Source organism: Leucopleurus acutus (assembly GCF_964270905.1).
Source record: "Leucopleurus acutus genome assembly, chromosome: 9".
NCBI lineage: Eukaryota > Metazoa > Chordata > Mammalia > Artiodactyla > Delphinidae > Leucopleurus > Leucopleurus acutus.
Window position 1 is genome coordinate 90,429,520 of NC_139144.1, and position 20,495 is coordinate 90,450,014.

The 20,495-nt window shown below is 40.5% G+C and overlaps 1 protein-coding gene across 1 annotated transcript in view; it reads right to left on the reverse strand.

Annotated features, from left to right (window-relative positions):
* Nucleotides 1–14,046, reverse strand: part of SLC35B4 (solute carrier family 35 member B4) — a 36,884-nt gene extending 22,838 nt beyond the window's left edge. Inside the window, exon 1 of the mRNA XM_082846799.1 lies at nucleotides 13,784–14,046. Within this exon, the coding sequence (XP_082702925.1) occupies nucleotides 13,784–13,860 (77 nt within the window). The 5' untranslated portion in view covers nucleotides 13,861–14,046. The remainder of the gene's footprint in view (nucleotides 1–13,783) is intronic.
* Nucleotides 14,047–20,495: the final 6,449 nt, after the last annotated feature.

Consider the following 20,495-nt stretch of genomic DNA (forward strand, 5'->3'; position numbering starts at 1 on the left):
AAAGTCCAGAACCAGATGGCTTCACAGGCAAATTCTACCAAACATACAAAGAACTTATACTGATCGTTCTCAAACTCTTCCAAAGGATTGAAGAGGAGGGAACACTCCCACAGACATTTTATGAAGCCACCATCACCCTGATATCAAAACCAAAGATACCACCAAAAAAAGAAAATTACAGGCCAATGTCTTTGATGAATATACATGCAAAAATTCTCAACAAAATATTAGCAAATTGATTCCAACAACACATAAAAAAGATCATACACCACAATCAAGTGGGATTCATCCCAAGTTCACAAGGATGGTTCAACATAGGAAAATCAATCAATGTAATATACCACATTAACAAAAGAAAAGTCAAAAACCAAATAATCATCTCAACAGATGCAGAAAAAGCATTTGACAAAATTCAACATCCATTCATGATAAAAACTCTTACCAAAGTGGGTATAGAAGGAACACATCTCAACATAATAAAAGCCATTTATGACAAATCCACAGCCAATGTAATACTCAATGGTGAAAAGCTGAAAGCCTTCCTGCTAAAATCTGGAACAAGACAAGGATGCCCATTCTCACCACTTCTAGTCAACACAGTATTGGAAGTCTTAACCACAGCAACCAGACAAGAAAAAGAAATAAAACGTATTCAGATTGGAAGGAAAGAGGTAAAATTATCACTATATGCAGATGACATGATACTATATATAGAAAACCTTAAGGACTCCACACAAAAACTACTAGATCTAATAAATGAATTCAACAAAGTAGCAGGATACAAGATTAACATTCAGAAATCAGTTGCATTTCTTTATGCTAACACTAAAATATCAGAAAGGGAATGTACAAAAGCAATACCTTTCAAAAATCACACACACAGACACAAGGAATAAAACTGACCAAGGAGGTGAAAGACTTATACGCTGAGAACTATAAAACATTAATAAAGGGACTTCACTGGTGGCGCAGTGGTTGAGAATCTGCCTGCCAGTGGAGGGGACACGGGTTCGATCCCTGGTCCAGGAAGATCCCACATGCACCGGAGCAACTAAGCCCGTCTGCCACAACTACTGAGCCTATGCTCTAGTGCCCTCAAGCCACAACTACTGAGCCCACGTGCCACAACTTCTGAAGCCATTGTGCCTAGAGCCCGTGCTCGGCTACAAGAGAAGCCACTGCAATGAGAAGCCTGCACACCACAAAAAAGAGTAGCCCCTGCTCGCTGGAACTAGAGAAAGCCTGCGTGCAGCAATGAAGAACCAACAGAGCCAAAAAAAAAAAAAAAAAAGACTTAAACATAAGACATGACACCATAAAATTCTTAGAAGAGACCATAGGCAAATCATTCTCTGTAATATATCACACCAATGTTTTCCTAGGTTAGTCTCCCAAGGCAACAGAAGTAAAAACAAAATAAACAAATGAGACCTAATCAAACTTACAAGCTTTTGCATAGCAGAGGAAACCATAAAAGCAAAACAAAACAAAGAAAAGACAACCTACGGAATTGGAAAAAATATCTGCAAATTATGCAACTGACAAGGGCTTAATCTCCAAAGTATACAAACAGCTCATACAACTGAACAACAACAAAAAAACAACCCAACTGAAAAATAGGCAGAAGACCTTAATAGACAATTCTCCAAAGAAGACATACATATGGCCAGTAGGCACATGAAAAGATGCTCAGCATCACTAATTATTAGAGAAATGCAAATCAAAACTACAATGAGGTACCACCTCACACTGGTCAGAATGGCCATCATTAAAAAGTCTACCAATAACAAATGCTGAAGAGGGTGTAGAGAAAAGGGAACCCTCCTACACTATTGCTGGGAATGTAAATCGGTACAGCCACGATGGAAAACAGTATGGAAGTTCCTCAGAAAACTAAAAATAGAATTACCATATGATCCAGCAATCCCACTCCTGGGCAAATACCTAGACAAAATTATAATTCAAAAAGATACATGAGGGCTTCCCTGGTGGCGCAGTGGTTGAGAGTCCGCCTGCCGATGCAGGGAACACGGGTTCGTGCCCTGGTCCGGGAAGATCCCACGTGCCATGGAGCGGCTGGGCCCGTGAGCCATGGCCGCTGAGCCTGCACATCCGGAGCCTGTGCTCCACAACGGGGGAGGCCACAACAGTGAGAGGACCGCGTACAGCAAAAAAAAAAAAAAAAAAAAAAAAAAAGATACATGAGTAGGACCTGTGAAGAAGGGGAGAGGCAGCATGTGGAAAGGAGGGCCTCTGGAGTGTGGTGTTACACAGTTTGCAGAGCACACTGGACACAGCAAAATATTAGAATATCTTTAGAGGAACTCAAGAGAGTGATCAACATTAATGTGTCAGAATATCGGAGGAAGAACCAAGATGGCGGAGTAGAAAGACGTGCTCTCACTCCCTCTTGCAAGAACACCAGAATCACAACTAGCTGCTGGACAATCATCGACAGGAAGACACTGGAACCCACCAAAAAAGATACCTCACATCCAAAGACAAAGGAGAAGCCACAATGAGATGGTAGGAGGGGCGCAATCACAGTAAAATCAAATCCCATAACTGGTGGGTGGGTGACTCACAGACTAACGAACACTTATACCACAGAAGTCCACCCACTGGAGTGAAGGTTCTGAGCCCCATATCAGGCTTCCCAACCTGGGGATCTGGCAACGGGAGGAAGAATTCCTAGAGAATCAGACTTTGAAGCCTAGTGGGAATTCATTATAGGACTTCAACAGGATTGGGGGAAACAGAGACTCCACTCTTGGAGGGCACACACAAAGTAGTGTGCGCATCGGGACCCAGGGGAAGGAGCAGTGACCCCATAGGACACTGAACCAAATCTACCTGATAGTGTTGGGAGGTCTCCTGCAGAGGCAGGGGGTGGCTCTGTTTCACCGTGGGGACAAGGACACTGGCAGCAGAAGTTCTGGGAAGTACTCCTTGGCATGAGCCCTCCCAGAGTCTGTCATTAGCCCCACCAAAGAGCCCAGGTAGGCTCCAGTGTTGGGTTGCCTCAGGCCAAACAACCAACAGGGAGGGAACTCAGCCCCACCCATCAACAGTCAAGTGGATTAAAGTTTTACTGAGCTCTGCCCACCAGAGCAACAGTCAGCTCTACCCACCACCAGTCCCTCCCATCATGCTTCCTAGATAGCCTCATCCAGCAGAGGGCAGACAGCAGAAGCAAGAAGAATTACAATCCTGCAGCCTCTGGAACAAAAACCACATTCACAAAAAGATAGAAAAGATGAAAAAGCAGAGGACTATATACCAGATGAAGGAACAAGATAAAACCCCAGAAAAACAACTAAATGAAGTGGAGATAGGCAACCTTCCACAAAAAGAATTCAGAATAACAATAGTGAAGATGATCCAGGACCTCAGAAAAAGAATGGAGGCAAAGATTGAGAGGATGCAAGAAATGTTGAACAAAGACCTAGAAGAATTAAAGAATAAACAAACAGAGATAAACAATACAATAACTGAAATGAAAACTACACTAGAAGGAATCAATAGCAGAATAACAGAGGCAGAAGAACGGATAAGTTACCTGGAAGACAGAATGGTGCAATTCACTGCTGCAGGATAGACTAAAGAAAAAAGAATGAAAAGAAATGAAGACAGCCTAAGAGACCTCTGGGACAACATTAAACACAACAACATTAGCATTATAGGGGTCCCAGAAGGAGAAGAGAGAGAGAAAGGACCAAAAAAGTGGTCGAAAATTTCCCTAACAGGGGAAAGGAAATAGCCACCCAAGTCCAGGAAGCGCAGTGAGTCCCATACAGGATAAACCCAAGGAGAAACACACCGAGACACATAGTAATCAAATTGGCAAAAATGAAAGACAAAGAAAAATTATTGAAAGCAGCAAGGGAAAAACGACATATAACATACAAGGGAACTCCCATAAGGTTAACAGCTGATTTCTCAGCAGAAACTCTACAAGCCAGAAGGGAGTGGCATGATATACTTAAAGTGATGAAAGGGAAGAACCTACAACCAAGATTACTCTACCTGGCAAGGATCTCATTCAGATTCAATGGAGAAATCAAAAGCTTTACAGACAAGCAAAAGCTAAGAGAATTCGGCACCACCAAACCAGCTCTACAACAAATGCTAAAGGAACTTCTCTAAGTGGGAAACACAAGAGAAGAAAAGGACCTACAGAAACAAACCCAAAACAATTTAGAAAATGGTAAAAGGAACATACATATTGATAATTACCTTAAATGTGAATGGATTAAATGCTCCAACCAAAAGACACAGGCTTGCTGAATGGATGCAAAAACAAGTCCCATATATATGCTGTCTACAAGAGACCCACTTCAGACCTAGGGACACATACAGACTGAAAGTGAGGGGATGGAAAAAGATTTTCCATGCAAATGGAAATCTAAAGAAAGCTGGAGTAGCTATACACATATCAGGTAAAATAAACTTTAAAATGAAGAATGTTACAAGAGACGAGGAAGGACACTACATAATGATCAAGGGATCAATCCAAGAAGAAGATATAACAATTATAAATATATATGCACCCAACATAGGAGCACCTCAATACATAAGGAAATTGCTAACAGCTATAAAAGAGGAAATCGACAGTAATGCAATAATAGTGGGGGACTTTCACACCTCACTTACACGAATGGACAGATCACCCAAATGAAAATAAATAAGGAAACAGAAAAGCTTTAAATGACACAACAGACCAGATAGATTTGATATTTATAGCACATTGCATCCAAAAACAGCAGATTACACTTTCTTCTCAAGTGCGCACGGAACATTTTCCAGGATAGATCACATCTTGGGTCACAAATCAAGCCTTGGTAAATTTAAGAAAATTGAAATCATATCAAGCATCTTTTCTGACCACAATGCTATGAGATTACAAATGAATTACACACACACACACACACAAAACGTAAAAACACACAATCACATGGAGGCTAAACAATACGTTATTAAATAACCAAGAGGTCACTGAAGAAATCAAACAGGAAATCAAAAAATACCTAGAGACAAATGACAAAACACGATGATCCCAAACCTATGGGATGCAGCAAAAGCAGTTCTAAGGGTGAAGTTTATAGCTATACAAGCCTACCTGAAGAAACAAGAAAAATCTCAAGTAAACAATCTAACCTTACACCTAAAGGACCTACAGAAAGAAGAACAAACAAAACCCAAAGCTAGCAGGAGGAAAGAAATTATAAAGATCCCAGCAGCAATAAATGAAATAGCAACAAATAAAACAATAGCAAAGATCAATAAAACTAAAAGCTGGTCCTTTAAGATAAAGAAAATTGATAAACCATTAGCCAGACTCATCAAGAAAAAGAGGGCGAGGACTCAAATCAATAAAATTAGAAATGAAAAAGGAGAAGTTACAGCAGACACCACAGAAATACAAAGCATCCTAAGAGACTACTACACGCAACTCTATACCAATAAAATGGAAACCTGGAAGAAATGGACAAATTCTTAGAAAGGTATAACCTCCCAAGACTGAACCAGGAAGACAGAGAAAATATGAACAGACCAATCACAAGTAATGAAATTGAAACTGTGATTAAAAATCTTCCAACAAACAAAAGTCCAGGACCAGATGGCTTCACAGGTGAATTCTATCAAACATTTAGAGAAGAGCTAACACCCATCTTTCTCAAACTCTTCCGAAAAATTTCAGAGGAACGAACACTCCCAAACTCATTCTATGAGGCCACCACCACCCTGATACCAAAACCAGACAAAGATACTACAAAAAAAGAAAATTACAGACCAATATCACTGAGGAATATAGATGCAAAAATCCACAACAAATTACTAGCAAACGGAATCCAACAACACATTAAAAGGATCATACACCATGATCAAGTGGGATTTATCCCAGGGATGCAAGGATTCTTCAATATACGCAAATCAATGTGATATACCATTTTAACAAATTGAAGAATAAAAACCATATGATCATCTCAATACATGCAGAAAAAGCTTCTGACAAAATTCAACACCCATTTATAACAAAAACTCTCCAGAAAGTGGGCACAGAGGGAACCTACTTCAACATAATAAAGGCCATATACAACAAACCCACAGCAAACATCATTCTCAATAGTGAAAAACTGAAAGCATTTCCTCTAAGATCAGGAACGATACAAGGATGTCCACTCTCACCACTATTATTCAACACAGTTTTGGAAGTCCTAGCCATGGCAATCAGAGAAGAAAAAGAAATAAAAGGAATACAAATTGGAAAAGAAGTAGTAAAACTATCACTGTTTGCAGATGACATGATACTATACATAGAGAATCCTAAAAATGCCACCAGAAAACTACTAGAGCTAATTAATGAATTTGGTAATGTTGCAGGATACAAAATTAATGCACAGAAATCTCTTGCATTCCTATAGACTAATGATTAAAAATCTGAAAGAGAAATTATGGAAACACTCCCATTTACCATTGCAACAAAAAGAATAAAATACCTAGGAATAAACCTACCTAGGCAGACAAAAGACCTGTATGCAGAAAACTATAAGACACTGATGAAAGAAATTAAAGATGATACCAACAGATGGAGAGATATACCATGTTCTTGGATTGGAAGAATCAATATTGTGAAAATGACTCGACTCCACAAAGCAATCTACAGATTCAATGCAATCCCTATCAAATTACCAATGGCATTTTTTACGGAACTAGAACAAATCATCTTAAAATTTATATGGATACACAAAAGACCCCGAATAGCCAAAGCAGTCTTGAGGGAAAGAAACGGAGCTGGAGGAATCAGACTCCATGACTTCAGACTATATGCTACAAAGCTACAGTAATCAAGACAATATGGTACTGGCACAAAAACAGAAACATAGAGCAATGGAACAAGATAGAAAGCCCAGAGATAAACCCACGCACCTATGGTCAACTAATCTACGACAAAGGAGGCAAAGATATACAATGGAGAAAAGACAGTCTCTTCAATAAGTGGTGCTGGGAAAACTGGACAGCTACATGTAAAAGAACGAAATTAGAACACTCCCTAACACCATACACAAAAATAAACTCAAAATGGATTCGAGACCTAAATGTAAGACTGGACACTATAAAACTCTTAGAGGAAAACATAGGAAGAACACTCTTTGACATAAATCACAGCAAGATCTTTGTTGATCCACCTCCTAGAGTAATGGAAATAAAAACAAAAATAAACAAATGGGACCTAATGAAACTTCAAAGCTTTTGCACAGCAAAACAAACCATAAACAAGACGAAAAGACAACCCTCAGAATGGGAGAAAATATTTGCAAACGAATCAATGGACAAAGGATTAATCTCCAAAATATATAAACAGCTCATGCACCTCAATATTAAAAAAAAAACAATCCAATCCAAAAATGGCAGAAGACCTAAATAGACATTTCTCCAAGGAGCACATACAGATGGCCAAGAAGCACATGAAAAGCTGCTCAACATCACTAATTATTAGAGAAATGCAAATCAAAACTACAATGAGGTATCACCTCACACCAGTTAGAATGGGCATCATCAGAAAATCTACAAACAACAAATGTTGGAGAGGGTGTAGAGGAAAGGGAACCCTCTTGCAGTGCTGGTGGGAATGCAAATTGATACAGCCACTATGGAGAACAGTATGGAGGTTCCTTAAAAAACTAAAAATACAACTACCATACGACCCAGCAATCCCACTACCGGGCATATACCCAGAGAAAACCATAATTCAAAAACACACATGCACCCCAATGTTCATTGCAGCACTATTTACAATAGCCAGGTCATGGAAGCAACCTAAATGCCCATCGACAGACGAATGGATAAAGAAGTTGTGGTACATATATACAATGGAATATAACTCAGCCATAAAAAGGAACGAAATTGAGTCATTTGTTGAGATGTTGGATGGATCTAGAGACTGTCATACAGAGTGAAGTAGGTCAGAAAAGAGAAAGACAAATATTGTATATTAACGCATGTATGTGGAACCTAGAAAAATGGTACAGATGAACCGGTTTGCAGGGCAGAAGTTGAGACACAGATGTAGAGAACAAACGTATGGACACCAAGTGGGGAAAACCGTGGTGGGGTGGGGATGGTAGTGTGCTGAATTGGGCGATTGGGATTGACATGTATAAACTGATGTGTATAAAATTGATGACTGATAAGAACCTGCAGGACAAAAAACAAACAAGCAAACAAATAAACAACTAATACTAAACTTTCTTTGTGTTATTTGTATGGAAATATGTTAATATGTTTCAGACATTACATGAAATTTCTAAAAATCTTATATGATCTGGTATAATGTTATAAGTCATAATTCTAGTTATTACTTTAAAATGTATATCTCAGAAATAACTAAATTTCCTTGTCAATTGCATTATTATGAACTTTCATCAAATCTTTAACCGTGGTCATTTTTAAGTCTTTTGTCATTTACAGACAGTTCTGGGTGTACTGATGGTTTTGCAAAAATGTTCCTATAAAAGGGTTTCATCTTCAAAGAATTCATGGAAAAGACTCTGACAAGTACAGGTTTCTGGTAACTGACTATACTGTTCAACTGAATGAATAAGCATTTTCAGAACTCTAATGGAAAACTGATGAATTCATAAAAGTGCTAACAAAAGATCAAGATAAAAAAAATTAATTACATGGGACTGAGTGAACTGATGAGGATGATTATAATTTTTGTGACTTTGTTTGAATAAAAAAAAAATCCCACAAGGACTCAGAGGCAAAAAATATACAAATAAATTTTCACTGCAAAGTAAAGGAGCTGTTACAGTGGAGGATTCCTGGACTGAATGTCAATATTATGACATAGTGTGAGTGTGTTTCGTGTTTGGTAATTGCAATCAGTGTTGCTTTTGTTGTGGTCATCCGCTTACAATGCTTGGTCTCAGTTTATTTATCTCTTGTAAAAATAAAATACAGTGTGTGTGTGTGTGTGTGTGTGTGTGTGTGTGTGTGTGTGTGAGAAAAAGAAAAAAGATACACGCACCCCTATGTTCATAGCAGCACTATTCACAATAACCAAAACATGGAAATAACCTAAGTGTCCATCAATGGATGAATGGATAAAGAAGATGTGATATATACAATGTAATACTACTCAGCCATAACAAAGAATGAAATAATGCCATTTGCAGCAACATGGATGCAACTAGAGATTATCATACTAAGTGAAGTAAGTCAGAAAGAGAAAGACAAATGCCATATGATATCATCTACATATGGAATCTAAAATATGGCATAAATGAACCTATCTATGAAACAGAAACAGACTCACAGACATAGAGATCAGACTTGTGGTTGCCAAGGGGGGTAGGGAGGGTTAAGGATGGACTGGGAGTTTGGGGTTGGTAGATGCAAGCTATTACATTTAGGATGGACAAACAACAAGGTCCTACTGTATAGCACAGGGAACTATATTCAATCTCTTGGGATAAACCATAATGGAAAAGAATATGAAAAAGAATGTCTATATGTGTACAACTGAGTCACTTTGCTGTACAGCAGAGATTGGCACAGCATTGTAAATCAACTATACTTCAATTTTTAAAAAAATGTTAAAAATAAATAATTGAAATCAGGATCTTAAAGTGATAGCTACGTCCCCATATTCATTGCAGCACTATTTGCAATACCTAGTGAAGATACAGAAACAACTGAAATGTCCATGGACAGAAGAATGTATACAGAAAATGCGGTATAAACATACAATAAATATTATTCAGCCTTAAAAAAGAGGGAAATGACACCATTTGCAACAACATGGAAGGCATTCTAAATGAAGTCAGTGAGTCACAAAAGGACAGAAGGACTGCATGATTCCTCTTATATGAAGTATCTAAAATAGTCAAACTTACAGAAGCAGACAATAGAATGGGGATTGCCAGGGTCGGGGGGAAGGGAAAATGGGGACTGGTTCAATGGGTATAAGTTTTCAGTTATACAAGGTGAATAAGTTCAAAAGATCTCTGAAAATCGTAGTGCATATGGTTAACAATTCAGTAGTGCACACTTAAGAATTTGTTAAGAGGGTACATTTCATGTTCAGTGTTCTTACCATAAAAAAAAAGGGAGCACAAGGAAATTTTGGAGGTGATGGATATGTTTATTACCTTGATTGTGATGATGGTTTCATAAGTGTATGCATACTCATCAATTTGTATACATTAAATGTGTCCAATCTTTGTTTATGAATATACTTCAACAAAGGTATAAAAAAGTTAAAGCTATTGAAAACATTAAAAAAATTAAAATAAAAAATAAAAGGCATCATAATAATTTTTAATTTTATCTTTATTTATGGAGGTAGTTATTATTATGCCCATTTCATTGCTAAGACACTGAGGGCCAAATGGCACAGAATTAGGTAAGTCTCCCAGGGCCACCTGGCAAATAAATGGTGTTTGCAGACCTCCATATTATTATCATTGTTATTATTATTATTTTTTTTTACAATTCAGTGGTTTTTAGTATTATATTTAAAGTTGTGCAGTTATTACCATCATTTAATTTTTAGGACACTTCCAAAAGAAATCCCATACCCATTAGGAATCACTCCCTATTTCCCCCTCCCCTTGACAATTCTAATCTACTTTGTCTCTATTTCCATAGGATTTTTATATCTCCCTAATGTACTCACATAATTCAATTTTAAAAAAAATCAACTTACAGAGCTTTTTAAGAACAGAATGCTGTATAGCTACCAATGGAACTATTTATCTTAACTTGAATAAGTCACTTTAAAACTTCAGGGTACAAACCTGGATCCTTTTCCCCTGAATTGCTTGTTTTCTTTTTTTTTTTAATAATAATTCTTTTTTAAAATAAATGTATTTATTTATTTTTGGCTGTGTTGGGTCTTCTTTTCTGTGCAAGGGCTTTCTCTAGTTGCGGCAAGCAGGGGCCACTCTTCATCGCAGTGCGCGGGCCTCTCACTATCGTAGCCTCTCTTGTTGCGGAGCACAGGCTCCAGACACGCAGGCTCAGTAGCTGTGTTTTCTTGAACTTTATTCCTTAGGTATTATAATCACTAACTGCAAACAGTTTCTCTTTGAATTCTCTTTGGCAAGAATACAAATTTTTACTTTTTTAAAAAAGAAGCAATTCTGAAGAGAAAGAATTAGGCAGATAGTTTATGGCTTCTGTATTTCTTATTCTAGATTTAGAAAACTTCCTTATTTGATTCAACATTAGGCACTTGATGAAAAAATAAAATGCGAAAAAGAAAATGTTTCAGATTGTTTTCCTGACATAAGACACCTCGCCTAGTTAGTGAGCTGATGTGTATCTTGTTTCCAAGGTAGAATGTAAACTCTCAGAAGGGAGATCAAGGCACTCATTCATTACTTCACATCTGCCCTGCACACTGCATGGGCGCTTTATATTTTATTATAGGTCCCAATTATAAGTATGAAATCAGAAAAGAAAAACCTAAATTCGTTCTCCAACTTGGGGGAAAATGGTTACAAATGCTCACTTCTCCCTACAAGTCAGTTTAGCATTTCAATTCATACTTAGTGTTCCAAGGAAGCTATATAAGAAGCACAGTTCCTGCTCTATAAAAATTTATTAGCGTTCCACTGTGATGTCCCAAGATAAAGTCACAAATTATGAGAAAGCCAAATCTACAAAGAACCTTAAATGACCATCTGGTCCCACCAGCTCTTATTTTCCTGATCTGAAATATGGTAAGTTGGAGTTGCCTAAGCAAATCAGGACAAAGCTGCTATTCAGTTTGGGGTACCACTCATTAAACTAACAAATGTACCCCTTACCACATTATGAAAACCCATTGCTGTAGGCAAACATTCAGATGTACAAGAAAGATAAGGAATGATGTTTTTTGGGGTTTTTTTTTTAACAAATTATTCGAAGTATTCTAAATAGAAGATCCAATAATGCAGAAAAACATCCTGTAAAGTTAGATTTACCCACAACTTTTCAGGAACAGCTCATAAAACTGGGTGTATGTATATTGAAACAAAAGTTGTTAGAAGGGGAACCTATTACGAGCTTCAGGCTTTGCACCTGCATCTTATTTAATCCTTCAGAATCCTGTGAGGCTGGCAGAGTTATCACCGCCCTTTCACAGCTAAAAGAACAGACTCAGGGAGACCAAGTAATGTAGCTAAGGGCTCACAACTGGTTAAAAAATAAATTTAAAAAGGCCCTCAGTTACTAACATAACGTATTCTGATGTCATACAGCCTTTGGCAAGGTTTAATTCAATGGCATATTCAACACAAACATTACACTATTATTCTCTGACCTTCATTTCCATGGCTGGCCCAATTTTATCACATTTTTATATTTTTAAACCAATTTCCAAAGTGACCTTTCTTTGAAGTGTACCAGTTGACAACTGGTACAGCTGTGAATGTACTGTAAATGACAGATACATTTTTTTTTCATTTTCACTTCCCTCACTGCCTACTCCAGAGAATGACAAATGAAAGATTTTAATCAACACTTTTTGCACATTAAAATTTCAAGCTCTGTAATCGCAAAAATTAATGCCACAGAGTTTACCTTAAGCAAACTGGTTGCTTCAGAATGACTTAATCAATGTTATCATGAAAATAAAATACATTTCTAGCAGGCACCACAGGAGGAAATGGGTGACCAAAGCCTCAGGGCTGCTCAAGCTCAAAAATAACAGGAACGTTGAAAAAGGTATTGGACTAGGAGTTTAGATTCCTGGATTCCACTTCTGGTTCTGCCACTTACAAGTAGTAAGAGACGACCTAACTTCCTGGGACATGTTTCACTTTCAGTAAAACAGAGAATATAATTCTTGACCTATCTTGTACACAAGATTGTTCTGATGGTCAATGGAGATAATGTGCAGATTTAAAAACATGGTGCTAAACAGCACCACAGATATTATTTTATAGGTGGAAAAAGGAAGCCCAGAGAGGCTAAATAACTTGAAAACACAGCCAGGGGATGACAGAGCCAAAGACGGGAACCCCTGAGATTTTCAGTCCTGAGCTTTATAGAGTCCACCTGTTGTCTTTAACAGCTTCTACTCAATGAACTTTGCACATTATTACTTAACATTATTTGCGCGCCACCTCAATAAAACTACCCTGGTGTCCCTTTGGGAAAGTGTCATAACCATTCTTGATTTATAAAGCTACACCTCAAAATGCAAGCTTCCTGATTTAATATCTTAATGCTGGAAAGGCTATTCCCGGTCAATTGGACCGACCTGCAGCATAAGAATTCGTTCTACTACATCCGCGAGAGGCATATTGGGCAAAGTACTCACAACCATCTCTAAGGCCAATAAAAGAACTTCTTTGCAGCCCACTTTAAAACAACTGAAACTTTCTTTGCAGCGTGTACCAAATCAGATTGCTTTTTAAGTCCAAGCTTTGCTCACTTCATATATATGGCATTAGCAGGATCGAGAAAAGAGCTGGAGGAACCTTGGGTTCTGCCACGAGCTCCCTGGGAAAAAAAACTCTCCAGGCTTCAATCCCCCAGAGTGTGAAAAGAGAGTGACGACAGCAAACACCCGCAGTGTTCCCCTCGAGGGATGCTGAGAAACTATTGGGCGGGAGAGCGGACGGTGCGCAGGATGACTGAGCAGCCGACTCAGCGGGGTCCCAAGCAGCCCAGTGCAGACACTGGGCGCAGGCGGTCCCACCCCGGGCCCCGCCCGGCTAGGGGGGGGACTGCGCGTGGGGGCGCCCCTCCCCCGGCTTCTTTAGTGCGACCGGCGGGGGTCACTCACCGGACCAGGAGCTCTAGGAAGATCACGTTACTGCAGCAGCCTGCGAAAACCAGGCCCACCGCGAAGGCCGGGCGCATGGCCGGGGCAGGGTAAGGAGAGCGAGCGCGCAGAGGAAGCGCCCGCCTAGACTGCTACCCCAGGAAACCCGGCTGCCGCCTCGCCGCGGCACTGAACATCACCACCGTCCCGGAGTGCTGCTCTCCCCGGGCCGTCGCTGTCTCCCTTTTCTCGGCGGCCGCCACCAACGCTGCCGGCGAGGAGCTGTAGTTAACCGTCAGCCGGGGCCCCATTCATCCGAAGGGGTGTCCGAATCCGGGCCAGACTACACTTCCCAGAATGCTGCGCGCCCGTACGTCCGGCTGCGTCGTAACTCGCTTCTGCCCGGCAGCTCCACCGGAGAGGAGAGATAGGCGAGGTGCCCGCGCGGGGCAAGCCTCGCGCGGTAGCAAGCCGCGGGGCTTGCTGGGAAGTGAAGTTCCAACGTTGTTAATGTTGTTTCTTAAGAGACCGCCAAGGACTCTGAAAGGGGTTCGTCCAGCACTTTCACGGTAAACTCACAGCTGACGGCACTAGAGGTACACACCTGTGATTGCTTGATCGTTGGAAGTATTCTAGTATCTGAAAATTCTCCTGAATTGGGAGAAAGTAGAAATTCTCTGAACTTCCTTCTCTACCTTTTGAAAAGAACATTGGACTCGGGAAGTTCTGGGATTGAATCTTGGCTTAGCCACTAATCAGCTTGGCTATCTCAGGCAACTGCTTTCTCATCATAGGTAAAGATGGGAACAGTTAATGCCCATCTTACCTGGCTGTTGTGAGGATTAAAAGCTGTGATCACCTGGGGATCTTGTTAAAATGCAGGTTCTGATTCACTAGACCTGCTGTGGGGCCTGAGGTTCTGCACTTCCAACAAGTTACCAGGTGTCAGTGATGCTACAGATCTGTCAAACACACTTTGAAGAGCACATGCCTATAAACCAGCTGACTCTGGAGCCCTTTCCATCCCACCCGTCTCACTGGCTCAGGGACTCTGGGCCAGCCAACCAGCCACCCAGGCTCCTCTTTCCCTGTAGCCTACAGTCAGGCTCAAACAAACTAGCTTGTCCTTCTCCTTCACTTTAACACTGAATATCTTTAAAGAGTAATCTATATTCACGGTCTCTGCTTTTTACTCTCATCAAAGCCAGGTTATTGAAAGTAGCCTCATTTAGAGCCCTAATGACCTCTCAATTGTCCAAACCAAATATCACAGGCTCACCTTACTTGATCTCGCCACGGCTTTCGACAATGAAAGCTCAATCCTCTTGACATTCTCTTGTCCCTCTGCTCATAAGACACGAGTGGCCTGTTTCTCTTTCTACTTCTCTGACTTATCTTTTTCAGTTTTCTTTTTGGGCTTTTCCTCCTCTGCCCACTGAGTTCTCCTAACAGAGCTCCATCATTTGTCCCTCCTCTGTTTCCCTGAACACTTTCTATTGGTTATCTCATCTCCATAACTTCAACCATCACCATATGTAACTGAGATCTTACGTGTATGTACAGCCCCAATCTCCTGTGTGCCTTAAATCAAAGTTTCCAACTGCTTATTTGACATTTTCACCAATAAATCCTTGTAAACCCCTCAACAACAGCATATACACAGTTCATTATCTACCCTCCCAAATAGGGCCCTTATTTCTACTAAGGACATTATCCACTATCTGTTCTCTTCGGGCAAAAACCTAAAAGATATTCACAGTCTTCCTTGCCTTCCCATCACACATTTCTTTTATCTCTACATTCTGTCAATTCTGTCTCACAAGTATCTCTAGATTCCAGCCTCGCCTTTCAGTTTACATCGATGTCTACTTATCCTCCTAACACATCTTGGTGCCTTCAGCCTCTTCCCTCTTCAACTCATCCTCCATGCTGTCGCCATACTGTTTCCAAAAACAAACTCAAACTCTTTATGTCACACTGCTTTTCCAAGATGTCAGTTCCAATTACCAGTACTGTGTAACAAACCACCCCAAAATGTGGTGATTCAAAATGTAGTATAGGGCTTCCCTGGTGGTGCAGTGGTTGAGAGTTTGCCTGCCAATGCAGGGGACACGGGTTCGTGCCCCGGTCCGGGAAGATCCCACATGCCGCGGAGCGGCTGGGCCCGTGAGCCATGGCCGCTGAGCCTGCGCATCCGGAGCCTGTGCTCCGCAACGGGAGAGGTCACAACAGTGAGAGGCCCGCGCACCGCAAAAAAAAAAAAATGTAGTATAGAACAAAAAGATGTTCTCTCTCACACACAGTTCTGTATGTTGACAACGTTCGACATATACCTAGTCTGTTCTCCGTTGGAGTTTCGGATGCCGTTGTGGTCAGATGCCAGCTAAGGCTGGAGCCTTCCGAAGGCGTGACTGGGCTGATGAATGGCTCTCTCCTCATGGCCTCTCTTAGGCTGTGTTTCCTCACAATATTGTGGACTCAGGTTAGCCAGACTTCTTACAAGATGACTAGCTCCCCCTAGAACAAACGTTCCAAGAGATCAAGTCAAAAGCTGTAGTGGCCTCAGTGTGTGACACTGACACAGTGTCACTTGCACCAAATTCTATTGGTTCCATTGGCCAACCCAGATTCATTGTGGGAGGGGACTAGCAAAGGCATCATCTGTGGGGGGGGGGGGGGAAGGGGCATCTTTGAAGACTAGCTATACAATGTTTCTTGGCTCCTTGTGTGAAATTCACACTCTGTAGAAGGCATGCAAACATGTCACCATCAAGCCTCAGTTTACGTTTGTAATTTCCTCTCCTGCCATTCTTTCCAGTGCTACCTGGACTCCTGCCACATTAAATGCTCTGTTCTCTGAGTTTATAGTGACTTTCAAAATTCGCATCTGTGCACACGCTGTTCTGCTTGCTCTGAAAACCCTTCTCTTTTTGGCCATCTCCTACTCATCCTTTTATGGCAATGGGGGACACAGGAGTGAGTAGATACTTCTACACTGTACAGGGGGAAGGTCCCTGCTCAGACATCACCTTTCTGTGTGTAGTTTTTCAAAGCACCATTCACAGTTCCCTCCTCTATATCTCTAGCACCCCATCCATACATAAACCAGTCCATGAATCATGTTGTATTGTAGTTATACATGTTCATGTTGGTCTCCCCCTTTAGACCATGCCCCTTTGTGGACAGAAACCAAGAATAGCTAACTCATCTCTAGATCCTTAGCATCATATACAGTGGCTGGTATATAATATGTACACACACTTTTTGTTGAATGAATGAATGAGCTTGACTTCATTATTTGAGTCAAATAATTCACACCTCATAAATTCAATAAATATATAATATTTTTCATCTTGACTCATTTCTAAAATGTACACATCAAAAATGTACTGCTCAATAATTTGCATAAACAATGATATATAACCAATACCCTGGCCAAAAACAAAACATTACCAGCACCCCAAAAGATCCCTGTGGCCCCTTCAAATCACTAATCCCCTCCAGGAATTACCCCATTTTTTACTTTCTAGCAACAGAGATTAGTTTTGCCTGGTTTTAGACTTGACATAAATGGAATCATACAAAATATTTTCTTTTGTTTCTGCTTCTTTCACTCAACGATATGTTTGTTGGTTCATATGTGTTGTTGCACATACTTGTAGTTCATTTATTCTCATTGCTGGATAACATTCCCTTGTATGAACGTACCGCAATTTATCTCTTCTCCTGGTGATGGACATTTGGGGCATTATGAAGAGTGCAACTATGAAATTTCTTGTACATAACTTTTGGTGAACATAAGCACACATTTCTTTTGGATATTAGTGGATTAATCAAGGTCCTTAGTCAAGAAACAGAAATCATACAGTAACGAACAAGGAAAGTTTAATATAAAGAATTATTAACAGTAACAGAGGATTACTTAACGTAATGGGTTAAGAAACTCCCAAGATAATAGGAATAGTAACTACAACCTAGGAATGAAGCAGACCACTCAAGGAAGGAACAAATTTGGAAGAGGGCCTTCTCTCTTGCAAATTGAGACTCAGGCTTTACCAAAGAGGGCATGGCTATAGCCCACTAGCTAGTAGAGAAGTTCCGTAAGGTGCTGATAAAACTAGCCGTGAACCACCCTCTGGGGTCCGGCTGGGGCACTGGCCAAGTCATCGGGTGTTGTACTTTCCAGGAAGCTGGCTGGGGCTCTGGAGAACGTCCTGGTAACCTCCTGGAAGGATACCACTGAACTCACTGAGGCGATGTCCTATATGCTGCAGGAACAAGAAGAAAGGAAAAAGCACCAGAACCAGGAAGACAAGACCCCTCCTCCCGCTGTGTTCCTGCAGTGCTGTCATGATGAAGGTCCACACTGTGCCACCTGGCAGAGGGGAAATGTCCAGAGGATCCAGCTCCAGCATCACAAGCAGGGCCGTGAGGGGTGGATTTGGAGCTGGGAGGCTGTAAATCGACAACTGAGACTCCCATGGGGTGGGGGTGGGGGGTGTTAGGGTCATTTCAACTTCCATATTTTAATTGTTTCATCATAAAACCAAAGTTACAAAGTGCAGGCAAGGCTTCATCTCCCAGGCTTTTTTCTGCCTTCCCCTCTGAGTTCAAACTTCTAGCATCTTTGAATGAATAGCGACATCTTAGACAGCAGCTGGGCTCAACGTGTTTAAACCTTCGCACAATCCGCTTCCCTTGCGTGGAAGGACCTATTGCTTTGGGAATGTTCATCATCTTTGCTCCTGTGTTGTCAGCAGGAATAAGCTGTCAAGGTTGTCTTAAAAGCCATTTTTGCTTCTAGCTCCAGCCACTCAGACATATTTTGAATCATTTATTAAATCCACTTAACCAAGGTGTTGACAAAAAATTAAGTAAGATGACTGCTGTGGGATACTGCTTGACAAGTGTCCTCAAGTTGACAATCCTACAGAGATCTGTCACTTGATTTAAAAAACAAAACGTTCTCATATCTATTATGTGAGGATGATTTTCTCCTCTATCACATAAATCTTGAGATGCTTGGAGCTGGGCATGGGGAAGGCACACTATAAATATACGTGAGGTATTATTTATAAAGTCAAATTTTTTTGTTACTTGTTTCATGGGTCAGATTCAAGCAATGCCCCAGTGTGTTGATAGATTTATGTGATCTAGCTTCTTCAAGGATGTTATTCAAAGACAGATGACCTTTTTCAGAGTACTGTAGTTAAGGCACATGGAGCTTTGGCCAGGAAGGAAACTTTCTTGACCAGAATGTTAGTGGTATGAGGTCAAGGACTTTGTCTTATTAGCCACGGTACCCTCTATATCTCTATGGTGTTTGGCTCATAGCAGATGCTCACTGAGTTTGGATGGAAGGTAGAAAGGAAGAAAGAAAGGAATGGAGGGACAGAGGGATGGAGGGACGGAGGGATGGAGGGACAGAGTGAGGGAGAGAGAGAGGGAGGGAGCGAGGGAGAATGAAGGACCTTTAGGAAAACCAGCTCCTATGTAAGAAACTCATATGCAAAACAGGTGAGGGGTTGAAAATGGTACCTGCTATGGTAGAAACTACTAAGCAGGTTAAACACCTGAAGAAATAATCCTGAGTGCTCAGGGCTATGGGCGAGCTCCTGGTGGCAAGAACTATGTCTACTTGAACCGTGTGCCTCCCAGTTTTCCCCTTCATTGTTGCTGAATTGATGTTTGTCAAATTGTATTATTGAATTGAAGTGGCAAATCTCACTATGAGGAAAAGATACTGTTAAACCACTTTTAGGAAAAAAATGATGTCAGAGAATCAAGTATTTACATCAGGTATGACGTGTCTCTAAGTTACTTACTATGCTTCCACCTTCCCCAACCCTAGGATAACTGATAATATTTTAAGAGAATAAAATGAACCCATGGGGTCATTTCATTTTGATTTTCCTACCCTGGTTCCATCACCTTTTCCCCATCTCAGGCATTAAGCTATGTTACTAACCCCCCTGCTGAAACACGCTTTGATCTGCTATTCCCCAGGGGTGAACGTAGCACATCACAGTGACTGTTTCAGTTTCTAAATGCTTCTGCACAGAGCCCATCTACCCCTCCATCAATTATGTGAGGTAGATGGGGATAATTATTCCTACGAGAAAATCTGAGGGTCAAAATGTTTAAATATATTTGCTAAGGCTCACAAATTTGAATGCATGTGGGACTAGGCAGGTGAGGTCAACATGAAACTGATTTTCAAAGTAAATGGTGAAACTGTGCAGAACGTATTGAGTTTTTTTGGGAATCGGAAGGTGTAATCCGTGTCTGGGTACATTCAAATTCAAATTTTTTTAATTTTAGTTTTAATTTTGGTAACATGTATATTACAAACAGTTTACCATCTTAACTGTTTTTAAGTGCACAGTTCCCTGGTATTAAATACATTTACATTGTTGTGCAACTATCACCACCATCATCCCCAGAACTTTTTGCATCTTGCAAAACTGAAACTCTGTAGCCATTAAACAATCATTCAGCCTTACTTCCTCCCCCCCAGCCCCTGGCAACCACCATTCTAGTCTCTGCTTCTATGAATTTGACTACTCTAGGTACTTCATGGAAATAGAATCACACAGTATTTATCTTTTTATGACAGGTGTATTTCACTTAGCATAATGTCCTCAAGGTTCATCCATGTTGTAGCAGGTGTCAAAATTTCCTTCTCTTTTAAGGGTGAATAATATTCCACTGTCTGTTTACACCACAATTTGTT